At 41.2% G+C, this 13,081-nt stretch overlaps 2 protein-coding genes across 4 annotated transcripts in view; one reads left to right on the forward strand and one right to left on the reverse strand.

Moving 5' to 3' along the window:
• The window catches only part of ZYX (zyxin), a 51,254-nt gene that overhangs the window by 36,428 nt on the left and 1,745 nt on the right, over positions 1-13,081 (reverse strand). The window lies entirely within an intron of this gene.
• The window catches only part of FAM131B (family with sequence similarity 131 member B), a 33,902-nt gene that overhangs the window by 7,357 nt on the left and 13,464 nt on the right, over positions 1-13,081 (forward strand). For all 3 annotated transcript variants that reach the window (XM_050331781.1, XM_050331782.1, XM_050331783.1), the window contains exon 2: positions 12,138-12,247. In XM_050331781.1, coding sequence (XP_050187738.1) covers positions 12,138-12,247 — 110 coding nt within the window. The remainder of the gene's footprint in view (positions 1-12,137; positions 12,248-13,081) is intronic.

Genomic DNA, 13,081 nt, shown 5'->3' on the forward strand with positions numbered 1-13,081 from the left:
TCTCAAGTCCAGGAGTATATTAGACTTTTAAAGGGAATGTAATTACTATATCCTGGAATGAATGTGCTTGTATCTGCCGATGCTGATCAGACGTGGCTTGTGGGAGCATTTCAGTGCAAAATTTCTAAACTGCATTGGAGAAAATATTATGATGATCCAAGTGGTGATCGTGGGGATTGACATTGCACATGGAAGAAGTGGTTTTAGTGTTTATACTACTGACCATTTATGCTCACTGGCCAGGATGGTGACAGAAAGCTGTGACAGCCAGAGGAAGATCAAAGAGCCTGTGAAGGCAGGAAACTCAGTGGTAACAGAGACTTCAGTTAACCCTGTGTGTAGGCTGGCAGATTAGGTGTTTGCTTCAGGAACTATTTAAAGAGACTGTAAAAGAGTTACTTGTCTTGTGCAATGATTAGGATGACTTAGTGCATGATGTTACTACTAAAGAGGCTTCAAGTGACTCAGGGAGATTAAGACTGTAGCAGAACATCTCCATCCCCAACCCCAGCCCCAAAAACCCAACAGTTTTATATCTGTTCGTCATGGAAGAAGTGGTGGAATTTTATCCTGTGGAATTTTTCCGTGTTGGAGATGCATCAGATCAGCTTCAAATCAAAACCTCAGTGAGGCTGCAGAACAGGTAGACAAAAAAGTCAACAGATGGTATTCATACAAGACTTCTTGACAGGTTTGAGTGTGAAAGAGCTGAACTACTGATTATTATTTCTAATGCTTTCCAATTACTTTGGTACAAGAAGATTGGAAGGTAGATGATGTGGTGCCAGTTTTTAAAATTATTTTGAGACCTGGAAAACTATAGGCTAATAAACAAGTTAATATACATTACTCTGAAGAACAGAATTAGTGCATGCTTGGACAAATAAGATATAATGAGAAAGAGTTAACACTACTGTTGTTAAGGGATGCCACAATTTATAAGTCTTAGGAGGGGTTCAATAAGCATATTGACGGAGATCCAGTAACTATAGTCTACTTGGGTTTGCAAAGAACATTTGTTAAGGTCACTCACCCCAGGCTGTTAAAGACATGAATCTGCTGTTGAATCAAAAAAAAGTTCCTGAAAGTAGTAAGGGGCTGGGTAATGGTAGGAAAAAAGGATTAGTGTGAAACATGGATATTTTTTTCAGATTTGTGCGTATCCATAAATGATACAAAAAAGAGGGGTATGTAATGAGGTAACAAAGTATGATAATAACAGGAGTCTTTTGGGGGAGCAAGCAAAAAAATGCATACAGAGATTTGAGAAAGGATTTCATAATATCGAATTACTAGGTCATTCGATTCCACAATATCAAATAACATAAATTATGGGTGAAATTTGATGTGGATAAATGTAAGATGATGCACACAGGTAAAGCAATTCTAGTGTTACATTTGCAATGATGGAGGTTCTGAGTTTACTATTACCGTGCAAGAATGAGATCTTGGGGTTATAATGTGTAACTTAATGCTTAGTATCACTAAAAGTGCCAATCAAATTTTAGCAATTAGGGAAAGAATAAGAGAATAAAATGAGAAACAGCATTATGCTCTGCATAAATCCATACTGTACCATTATTTTGAATATAATGTGTTGTCCCTAATTGTCCAGTCCCATTTCAGACAGGCCATAATCAAACTGGAAAAGATTCAGAGAAGGGCAGCAAAGACAATCAAATGTATCATGTAGCAATTATGTAAGAAACCATTTAAAATGACAGGGATTTCTCAAGTATGAAAAAGATTATTAAGGAAAGTTATGACAGATATCTGTAAAATCATGAATTTTCTCTGTGATAGGAGCAACATGGAGAAAATGATGAGGGAAGAATACTTCATTATCTATTTCTAAAGAGAATCTAGACATCAAATGAAACTAGCAAGTGACAAGTTTCAAACAAATAAAAGTCAGCACTTCCTCATGCAACACAGAATTAAATTGTGGAACTACCTGACATAGGATGCTATGGGTACTAAGAGGCTTTTTTGGTTTAAAAAGGGAACAGATGAACAGAAGAAAACTCCTTTAAAGATGACTAAATACAAAGGCAATGTCTCTGTCTCAGGAACTACTTGAGGTGTAAATTGCGACGGGCTAGGACAAGTATTTTGGAAAAATATCACTGCTGTTTCCTCTGTTCGTGTACTCTTTCTTACACATCCGCTCCCACTTTAGGGACAAGCTGATACCTATCCCAAACAAATACCAAATGCCTCCTTTCCCACTACTCCCCCAAAGAAGAAAAAAGTGAAGAAAAAAAACCACAGAGAAAAAAAGACAGTCACTGAAGTGGAGTGGGGGGTGGGAAGAAGAAATAAGAAAAGAGAACAAGGTAAAGACTAATAGGCTAAAACGTGGAAAATAGGGAACCAGAGAGGAACAGTCAGCACAGCACCCCTGTATTTCCATGACATCCAGGAACTGGTAGATACTGCTCAGTGATGCCCTGTCCAGAACAAGGGAATAGAAATAGCACCGTTAGTTACTGAGATCTTGGATTTTCCTCCTCCCGGGGCTTGGTGAGAAACGGGAAAGTTGATAAAGAGGGCTCAGAATTCATTGGGTCTTGGGATAGAAACTATACAGTAAAGATGTGAGAAGTGCAGCCAGAATCTTAATAATAAGTTGTGGAGGAGTCAGAAGACTGGCACACTTGATGTGCCTTCCTCCATTTGACTACTGAAGGAACATGACCTAGGGGGTCCTGTGAAGAAACTTGTGCCTTCTGCTTGATGAAGGATTTTCCCAGTAATGTTCCCAATGGTCCATGGAATTAGCCTGAAGTAGAAACTGGCAGCTGCGTTTCCTCATTCTCTCCTGAAAACGAGTGGTCCTACAACCATGTATTGTTGTTGTGTTTAAGGAGGAGGAGGTTGAACAACTGCTGCATTCACCCGACAGAGAGCAATGACTGTCCCCTTGATGTGAGGACAAACAGCAGAGGGAGTGGGGTAGCCCTTGGGGATCAGAGGGACCTCATGAACAGTAAGTACCCCCTGAAGGTCATCCTGTGTAGGTGCAGACGCCTTCAGGGACAGCAGGGAAAACTGAGGGGTGGGATTAGGTGCGGGTGTGATGTGTTTGTGATGGTGAGCTGTGGCCTCACCCCAGCAGGTACAGGGCTGGGCAGGTGGAGGCAGGACTGGGCACTCAATGCCTGCAGCTCTGTCTGGTGTGCTCAGCCCCTGTAGTCTCAGGGTCAGCAGGTCTTTGTCATTTACCCCAGTTGCTTGGGGAGCTGTGCTGCTCTGTCTGGTGAGGACACCTGAAGCCCTGCTGGTGGCTTTTTAAGGTTGGGAACAGTTTCTCTTACCAGATATCTGTTGTAAATACAATATAGCAGAGAGGAAATAGGCTAGGAGTTTCCTGGAGTGTGTGTAAGATAATTTCCTGATGCAGCTGGTGAGTAAGTGAACTAGGGAAGGCACCTGCTGGACTTCTTTTTTTGTGAACAGAGAAGGACTTGTGGGCAATGTCATGATTGGAGGCCGTCTTGGGCATAGTGATCACAAAAGGATATAGTTTTTGCTTCTCAGAAGTAAGGAGGGAGTTTCAACAGAACTACCACCTTGGACTTCTGGAGGTTAGACTTTGGCTTGTTTAGGAGACAGTTTGACAGAGTCCTTTGGGAGGCAGGTCCTGAAGAGCAAAGAGGTCCAGGAAGGCTGGACATTGTTCAAGAAGGAAATCCTAAAGGTACAGGAGCAGGATATTCCCATGTGCTGAAAGATGAGATGACAGGGAAGAAGACTGGCCTGGCTGAACAGAGAGATTAGACTGGAATTCAGGAAAAAAGGGAGAGTGGAAGAAGGGGCAGGCCAGTCAGGAAGACCACATGGATGTTGTGAGTTTGTGCAGGGAGAAAATTAGAATGGTCAAAGGCCATCTAGAACTTAATCTGGCCATTGCTGTAGCAGGCAATAAAAATATTTCTATATTAGCAATAAAAGGAGGGCTGAGGAAAAATTCCATCCTTTATTGGATGTGAGGGGAAATACAGTGACAAAGGATGAGCAAAAGGCTGAGGTACTTAATGCTTTCTTAGTCTCAGTCTTTAATAGTCAGACCAGTTGTCCTTAGGGTATTCAGCACCCAGAGCTGGAAGACAGGGATGGGGAGCAGAATAAAGCCCCCATAATCCAAGGGGAAATGGTCAGAGACCTGCTACACCACTTAGGCACACACAGGTCTGTGGGACCAGATGGGGCTCTGAGCAGCCTGGTCTAGTGGAAGGTGTCCGTGCCCATGGCAGGGGTCTTTCAGGTCCCTTCCAACCCAAATCATTCTATGGTTATATGGGATTCTCATGGAGAAACTGGCTGCTCATGGCCTGGACAGGTGCACTGTTCACTGGGTAAAAATCTCCCTGGATGGCCAAACCCAGAGAGTGGTGGTGAATTGAGTTAACATCCAGTTGGCAAGTGGTCACAGGTGCTGTGTCCCAGAGCTCAGTTTTGGGTCCAGACCTGTTTAATATCTTTATGGATGATCTGGATAAGGGGATCGAGTGCACCCTCAGTAAGTTCACATGCAATACTAAGTTGGGTGGGAATGTTGATCTACTGGAGGGCAGGAAGTCTGCAGAGGAATCCAGGCAGGCTGGATCAATGGACTGAGGCAAATTCAGTAAGGTGAAGTGTTGTGTTCTGCACTTGGATCATAACAAGCCCATGCAGTGCTTTCAGTGGAGAGGATTTGGGTCTTCAGACAACAATGAATGCACAGAGGAAGAAAGCATGAGAAGTAACAGTTTTCCCCTGTAAACAGCCCTCTCCTCCTGCATGGGGTCCCCCCAGGTATGTGGGCTATCTGCTTATGTTGTGTTTGGAGGGTTAATGACCCTTTCCTGGGTCAGAAAGCAGGCAATTCAGAAGTGTCCCTCGAGGAGCTGTGGATGCACAAAGAGATTCCTGATGTTGAATGTAAAGGACTCTGCAGCTCTCCAGGCCGTGTCCTGCCTCACTGTCTGGATGAGGACTCACTGGCAGAGGGAGTTGTCCTTTGCAGCCCTTCAGAAGAGAGATGATAGGAAATACCAGCTTCTTTAGGATAAACAAGGGAGGTTTAGTGAGAATAGCCACACTGGGAAAAGGGGTGAGGCAGAAGTTAGTGTCACCTCTATACCCAGCACCTGGAAGAGCTTGAGGAGGATGGAGAAGCCCTTGCCAAGAGCCCTTTACACATTGCATCCCATGGAGTGGTTTGTATTGCCAGGAAGAAAACCTACTATGGCTTGGAGGTCACTGTCATTGCCTAGGGTATCACTACCTCTGCAAACTCTCACACTTTGGTTTTTGGGGAGAGTGGGGAGAGGCAGTCAGCAGTCTGAATGCCTCCTGGCTGGCTCTGACCATTGCTGCTGTTCCAAAACCAGATGCTTGATGAGGACTGTGACCCAAGTGTGCGATAGCTGTGGTGGAGAAGGATGTAGCCACCTGCTGGTTGACTCCTGAGGAATACTGAGTATGGTTCTTCCCCACTGTTAGGGATGAAGCTATGGCACATAAATGTCACATCGAATGGTATTCTTATGCTCCAGGACAGTGCCCATGTGACATGTGGGCTACATGATTAAAGAGAGAGATTAAAATTTAAACACATATGGAGAGCAACATATGAAACTGCCTGCTGTGTATTACTTCTGTAACGTTGGCTCTGGGCCAGCAAAAAAGGGCTGCTACCTTGGTTCATATTGGCGTTTTCATACTTACTGTGCTGAATGAGGCCCCTGGGGACACATTCTCTGCACTTCAGAGAGGCAGTGAAGAATGAGGATAAACCCATCGCCACTGTTCATGCTGGTTGATACTTGCTCTGCAAATGAGACAGGGCTTTGAGATTTTTTTTTTTTTTTAAATTTGTGTTAATTGGGTGTGTTTCATTTTGCAGTACCTCCGTAGCTTAAATGACATGTCTGCTTCTCAGGACAGAACTGCCTGTGTCTAGCATTATGTGCTCTGTTCATCTCCTTGTAGTTTCAAGGATGTGATATGCAGGAGCTTTCAGTATTGGCTTGAAAATGTTTCCAGTCAAGAAGAAAAATGTTGGTGTTGGATGTTGTTTATTAATTCTACTTCCTAAACAGCTCTAAAAAGGGGACCTACCTGCAGAAAGAGGCAGAATGGTCTGGAAAACTATTGAAATTATCCAAATCCAAAGCAAAGATACTGAGAACTGCTCATCTGATTCCTATTCTTACAGGCATCTCAGAGCTGTAGGTGTTTTCATTTTTTATCAAAAATTTCCAAGACATCTGTTTTGTGGAGACCGAGACATTTCTCTGCCTTGATGAGCACCAGCTGAGCTGATGATCAGCCCTGTCTCATCCAAGAAAACAGGTTTTTTTTTTCTGTTCCTCTTTGACAAGTGACCCTGTTGGTAGGTGCCAACAGCAGTGAACTAATTTTTATGTTTCCTTATGCAGTACAAGCTGGAATACTTATGGAGTTATGTGAATAACTCAGGTGAATTGATTTCTCTGCTTTACCTGAGAGAATTTGAATAGTTCCACTGGAGCTTCACCTCAGGGACCATTTCCCTCACAGAGGTTTATTCCTTTCCTTGATGTTGACCTTTTGTCTAGCTTTGGTTGGCTTTGTATAAAGCACGCAGGAAAGAAAGATGTTTCTATGGTTATGCTATCCATCCATCTGTCAGTCCTTCCCAGTAGCTTCAACTGCTTTAATTTCAACCACATTTGACAAGACATGGTGATGTTGTGTTTGACAGAGATATGCACTCCCACAAGTATCATGAAAATTGGTACCAGGGAAAGAACAATTTACAGACTGATCATAATTACTGCAATTACATTTGTTGTTTTCTTAGTTGTTCAGGGAAAAGAAGGGAATGGAAAAGAATAATGAATCATGTACTCTAAATATTCATCTTTACTAACATTAACATTGGCCACTGATATCAAATGATAAGGTTTCTACTCTCTGCTGGAAAGTAAAATTTGAGAAACAGAAGAAAGTGTGCTAACAGGGGATAATAGCAGTGCTAGAAAGTCATTGTTTAATTAATATGTTTCTTCTTACGTTAATTGGCATGACACATCAGAAAGCAAATTACACAAATACATGTTTGGTGTATGGTGTACATCTTCACTGGTGTGATGTCCAAAAGGGAAAACCAGAATTTAAGTCTCTAAAACTGTACTCATCTACTTATTGTGGAACAGAATAGAGAAGACAAGTTGGAGGTGATTAATATCCAGCACAGAAGTTACAACACAATAGATTATTACAGGCTGTAGATGCAGATTAAAGTCATAGATGCAGAAACCTGATTCAAATGTATACCTTGTTAAATGAACAAAATACAGGCACAGGTACCAAATATAGTATCAGCGAATGCACAGTGGTAATGGCAATTGAGAAAATGTCAAGAGGAAACCCAAGGAGAATGGACTTGTTTAGATTAAGTAATGAGTCATTCAAACCAAAGTGAATTTCCTATGATCACAGAAATGCAAAGAAACTGAAAATATGTCTAACTAAGAAATTCTGTGTCTACATGGTAGGTTAGGCATGTGGCAAAATGAACTACTGAAATAGAGAAAAAAAGTAGTTGTCCTAGATCAGCAAGGTAGGATACAGTCACCCAGATGGTTTCTTGGATTTTTCCAGTGCATTCATCAAAACCATCACTTTGCTTGAGGAATACTTAGTACACACATTTTCTAATTTCTGAGAGTCCATGATGCTCAGAAAAAAACACAAAACAAAAAGTAGGGAAAAGGGTATTTTCTTTCTTCCATTTTTTCCTGCTTTGAGTGTTTTTCATCTCTATTATTTAGAAAGACTAGATTTAAAAATAAATTGATTTTTACCTTAACAGTACTGTAAGAGAAAGAGGGATGATGTTTTCCCCCAAAGGCATAAATGACTTGAGTTGGAATGTTACTTTAGTTGTAATGGACACATCCTTTCCTGATGAGTGTTTTTCAGAGGTTGTTTTTATCTAATTTATGTTAAAAATTACAAAGCAACTATGATCTGCCATAATGTGTCTTAATATATTTATGTATTTCAACTGCTTTGGTTTTCTCTCATTGCTTCATGTAATCACCTTCCTACTTGTTCTTCAGTCATCTACCGAGTCTTCCAGAGCAGAATTTATGATGTTAAAAACCCCCAAACACATACTAAATTTTTAAATAAAATTAAGACATCTCTTAAGAGTTTAATGAAAATGAATTCCCTCTATATCCTTGCTGTACACACCATACAGAAACAATGATGAGGAAATAAGAAACCCAATTATCTTTCAACTTTCATCATCTCATTTCAGAACATTTAAATGAGAATTTTGATAGCATGTGTTTGTAAGAATCCCACTTTAAAATTAGGTTTATGACCCACTCATTTTAAAATGCTTATCAGTTCTATATCGAGAAGAGCAACTGCTATTCTATAAGAGGTGACTGATCATAGAATTACAAAAGGACTAGTAGACTAGGACTAGGACTGATTAACAGAAGCTGGAATGGAAGATGGATAAGAGGAAATAAATTATATTGGAGAGCAAAAAGTACCATTCCAAAAGAAAAAAACCCATGCAAATTAATTGTAGAAAGAAGTTGACAAGAGGCTGGATAAAAACAATGCTAATATGCAGTGTACTGCTTTCAGTTTCTCTTTTTCCATTTCACTGTCCGTACTGTTTTTCTGATTTTCCATGTTTTTTTCCTTCCATCTGTCAGAGCAGAACTTGATCTTTCGTGTCTGTGGGTTAATGTTGCTCTTGCTATTTTTAGCAGAAGATAAAAAAAAAAACAAACAGTAACCTTTATCCAACTTTCAATAAGAGAAAGTAACATTGGCCCAGGCCCAATACCATTTAGAACACAGGGATTTTCTTTTCAACCAGTGTGTGATGCTGTAACTCTTCAGAAGATATTACTGCATTTAAAAACATTTAACAGATGTTAAAGTTATTTTCTCTCAATATATTTCTTTCTTAGTACCTGTGAAACTATTTAGATCAAGAATTTATTTTCAATAATTATTCAGTCTTTATGGAGTATGCAAAATCACATATTACTCATTGTTTTCCCTGAACTAGGTGGATGAGCTATTTGAACTGGGAGAAAACCAATAATAATTAAATTCCATAGGCCTTTAGTTCTACAATTATGGAATAGATGTGGACTTTGAGACAAATAATTGTTTGATGTTACTGTTCTTCAACCGTTTGATGTCACTATCTGCCACAATAATATTAGTATTCAGCTTGGAGAAGAGAAGGCTCTTAGAAGACCTTATAGCACCTTCTAGTGCCTAAAGGGGGCCCAAAAGCTGGAGAGGGACACTTTACAAGGGCATGGAAGGATAGCACAAGGGGGAATAGCTTAAAACTGAAACAGGGTTGGTTTAGGTTAGATGAAGAAAATCTTTACTGTGAGGCTGGTAAGGCACTGGAACAGGTTGCCCAGAGAAGCTGTGGATGGTCCATCCCTAGAAGTGTTCAAGGCCATGTTGGATATGGCTGTGAGCAACCTGGTCTAGTGGGAGGTGTCTCCGTCCACGGCAGTCCGTATGGCAGTGGGGTTGGAACTGCATGACCTTTAAGGTCCCTTTCCAACCCAAAACATTGTGTGGTTCTATGAACCCAAGGCATTGTGTGGTTCTATGAATATTTTCCACAGTCTAACACTTCAGGGAAACCATCAGTGGGCTTGCAGAATTGAGAGCAAAGGTTGGGTGTCGTTTGCCAAGTTCTAGGGCTGTCAAGTCACATGTGCTGAGCGCCAGGCCCCCTGAGGTTGTTCTGTTTCTTTGGCAGGGGTGGGGGTGTCTTTGCAGTGGATTCCTAGAGCTGTGCTGCAGCCTGCAGTGTGTGCCAGGATGTCTGTTTAGTCTTGCAGAAGGGCCACAGTGTTATGCCCAAAACCAGCTGGGAGTACAGGGAAATGACCTCAGGTAAACAGATAAAACAGGTGTGACACTGCTATCTGCACTGAAGGCTTCTGCACAGTTGCCTTCTGCTCTGGAGAGGTGGCATCTCTCCTGCCTCCCCAGCATCCATGTCTTGGTCAGGTCTGTGGCAGGAATGCCCCAGCTCTCTCATTCTCATTCTCGTGTGAAGGGTTGCAAGTGGAGGGAAGGAGCACAGACAAAAAAAGACAGCTGGATCCCAGCACACAGGGACAGGCTCCTGCTCCGCTCTTCACTCCAGTTTCATCCTCCCACTGACCTCTGTTGATCCCTCAGCTCAACCTGACCACAGCCAGCCCCTCCACTCCTTCCTGTACCTGTCCTCCCTAGATTTGCATTTCCTGACAGTGCCCCTTTCTTCTCCCCTTTAGCCCTTAGACTGAATACAAGTGTATTCCTTTCTAAGCCACAACCAAACCTTACAGCTGATGTGCCTGGGACTGTCAGCTGGGCTTTCACGACTCTGCCTGGCACTTGCCCTTGCCAGAGGTATTTCCAGCCTTGCAAGATTTGCCTAGACCCCAGATCTAAGAGGTCTCTAGCCATGCTGGAAACAGGCAGCTCATGAGTGGCTTGTTAAGACCTTGCTCCTCTCGCTTGAATACAAAAATGCCCAGATTTCAAGATTGCCGCTCTGATCAGTGGCAGTGCAGTCAGCAAGAGCTCAATGAGTCCAAATGCATGCATGTGCTTGTCAAGAAAATCAGTTAAATGGATCACAACCTTGAGAGGTAGTCTTTGTCATGCTCATCATACACATGTTCTGCCTTCTGCTGAAGTCTGGCTGTGTCTGACCCCTATGCTTACCTTTGTAGAATACAGTACAGGAATCCTTTTTCTTTTAAGTTTTTTTTAAGTTAAGTTTCTCTTAACTGCAACTTTACTCAGCCTAGTTAGAAGCACATGGGGGATGGTATTAAAACATTTGGTTCGAATGATCCTGATGAATAGAAACATACTTTGGATGCAAAGGGAAAAATATCCCTTAGTTCTTTCAGAAAGAGATCTTTTTGCGCAGCAGAAAACTGAGATGTGAAGGAGTGGTGGACGCCATGGTTTACAAATAACATTTGCTTTCTGATATTTTACATATCACCATGTTTAACCTTTCTAGGGGGCCAAATTATTTTTTCCATTTTGAATTCTAGCTGATGAATGCCTCAGGCTTCCCACCCACAAGTGCCTACACGGCTCCTGCAGACCTGTGTGGGGTGGAGCACAGCATCTCTTGCCTGTCAGAAGATTTCTACCTGAGAAGTGCAGTGATGAGAACTATGTAAATGTGACAGAGCTGCTAGAACGAGCAAGAGGGGTTGCATATGTTTGTGGAGGAGAAATTTGCTATAAAGAGTAAATAAAAAGCTAAAAGCTGATGGAAATAGAGCCATTCACATTCAATGGCGTGTGTTCCAAATAGACTAGACATTGCTGAATTGATCCCAGGAATAAATGATCATTTGGGGAGCTATATTTCTTGCCAGGTTCTAGCAAGGCTCAAGTTTTAAAGACAATACAATTGTTCCTCTATGACATGGGAGCAAATAATTCTAAGCAGAGTTTGAGGATGGCACAAAGGCTGAAGGCACAGTAAATCACTAACTGCACAGAGCAGTCCTAGTTACTTGGCTGACTACTTATGTGTGCTTCTTTGAATTTAGTTTCACATTTTAAATTTAATCATATTTAATTTTTTAATCTTAATTAAATTTTATCATTTCTGTTTTATGTTATTGATATTTAAAATTTGAAATGTAATGGCAGGTATTAAGAAGGTCTTTAATCTTGCTGAGAATGGCAAAGCAAGGGCTCCAGCAGCCCTAAGTTGATGTCAGACCGATTAAAATTATAATGGAGAAATGCCTTTTTAAGTGATGATGGTTTAATATTGGAAGGGGTTATCAAAAGAATTGGTTCTTTCTCAGTCACACATCATGACTGGATGAATCTGCGCTTTAGCCAAGCATACATTATGCTTGAGAAAAACACAAGTGACTAGTCTTCATATGGAGATAGCTGTGTGAAATATAATAGTTGATGATGTACATGTGGTCTGATTAAAAACAGAATATCTGATTTGAAGCTATTGTGGCCTTAAACTCAATGATTCTCTTGTTTGCTTAGCTGAATTGGCTTATGACTGATAGAACAAATTGTAATGGCATTCAGAAGCCTGACCAGATGTGTTCCCACAGGAAATGAGGTGATTGCAGTAGACTGGAAGGGACTGAAAGATGTGGACCAAATCAATATGGACAGCACGAGTTCACTGCATGGCAGCAGCTTCCATCGACCTTCCACTGAGGTGAGTGCCTGTCCCAGACCTACTTACCCAAGGAGATCAGAAAATTTGAATTCTCTCTGAGGTCAGAAGCGGGTGTTGTGCATCACTGAGGCATGATCTGGGAAAGGACCGGAATACCAATGAGCACCTGAGCACCAGGCTTTCATACCTGTGTAGTTTGGCTTGCATTGAATAGAGTTGAGTCACTCCTTCACAAGATCCATAGTGAGTGAGAATTTGCAAATAAAAGTGCTTTTTAACCTCTCATGGCAGGAGTGGAACACAACATGGAAAAAACAGTTCTCACAAGCCTGTTGTAGGTCTGCATTCCTTGAATACAGATTCATATTGAAGTGTCCAACACTATGTCTGTCCCAGCTTCTGCAGCATAGCCATAAAATGTTTTGATTTGTTTGTATTTTGATTGTTAGGGCTGCATTCACTAGTAACTCCCAGTCAATTAATTTACCATGCAGCATCTCAAGGGCTGGTTCATTTACTGTTCTGAATTAGTGCAGCTTCTGCACTCTTAGATACCTGAATGTTCAGCTTTGTAAGGTTTAGTGCATGCAATGATGATTAATCAAAATATCAAAGCTATTTTAAATTCATAATATTTGAAGAATCACAAATAATGTTCACAGATAACCTTTAAAAATAACATACAGTTTGCAAAACCTTGAAAAATATAAACGTATCAGTATTTTTATTTCCTTTTTATACGTCTTTGGCTTGGAATATAACTTAAAGAAACTTAAAGATTCATGGAATCCTGGCAGAAATTGTTGGGTCCGATCTTGTGTGGAAGATTCAGTTAAATCAAATGCAGACCTAAAAGTCAACGAGCATACACTA

Source organism: Myiozetetes cayanensis, unplaced genomic scaffold (assembly GCF_022539395.1).
Source record: "Myiozetetes cayanensis isolate MyiCay16 unplaced genomic scaffold, myiCay2020 scf5-8, whole genome shotgun sequence".
Classification (NCBI taxonomy): domain Eukaryota; kingdom Metazoa; phylum Chordata; class Aves; order Passeriformes; family Tyrannidae; genus Myiozetetes; species Myiozetetes cayanensis.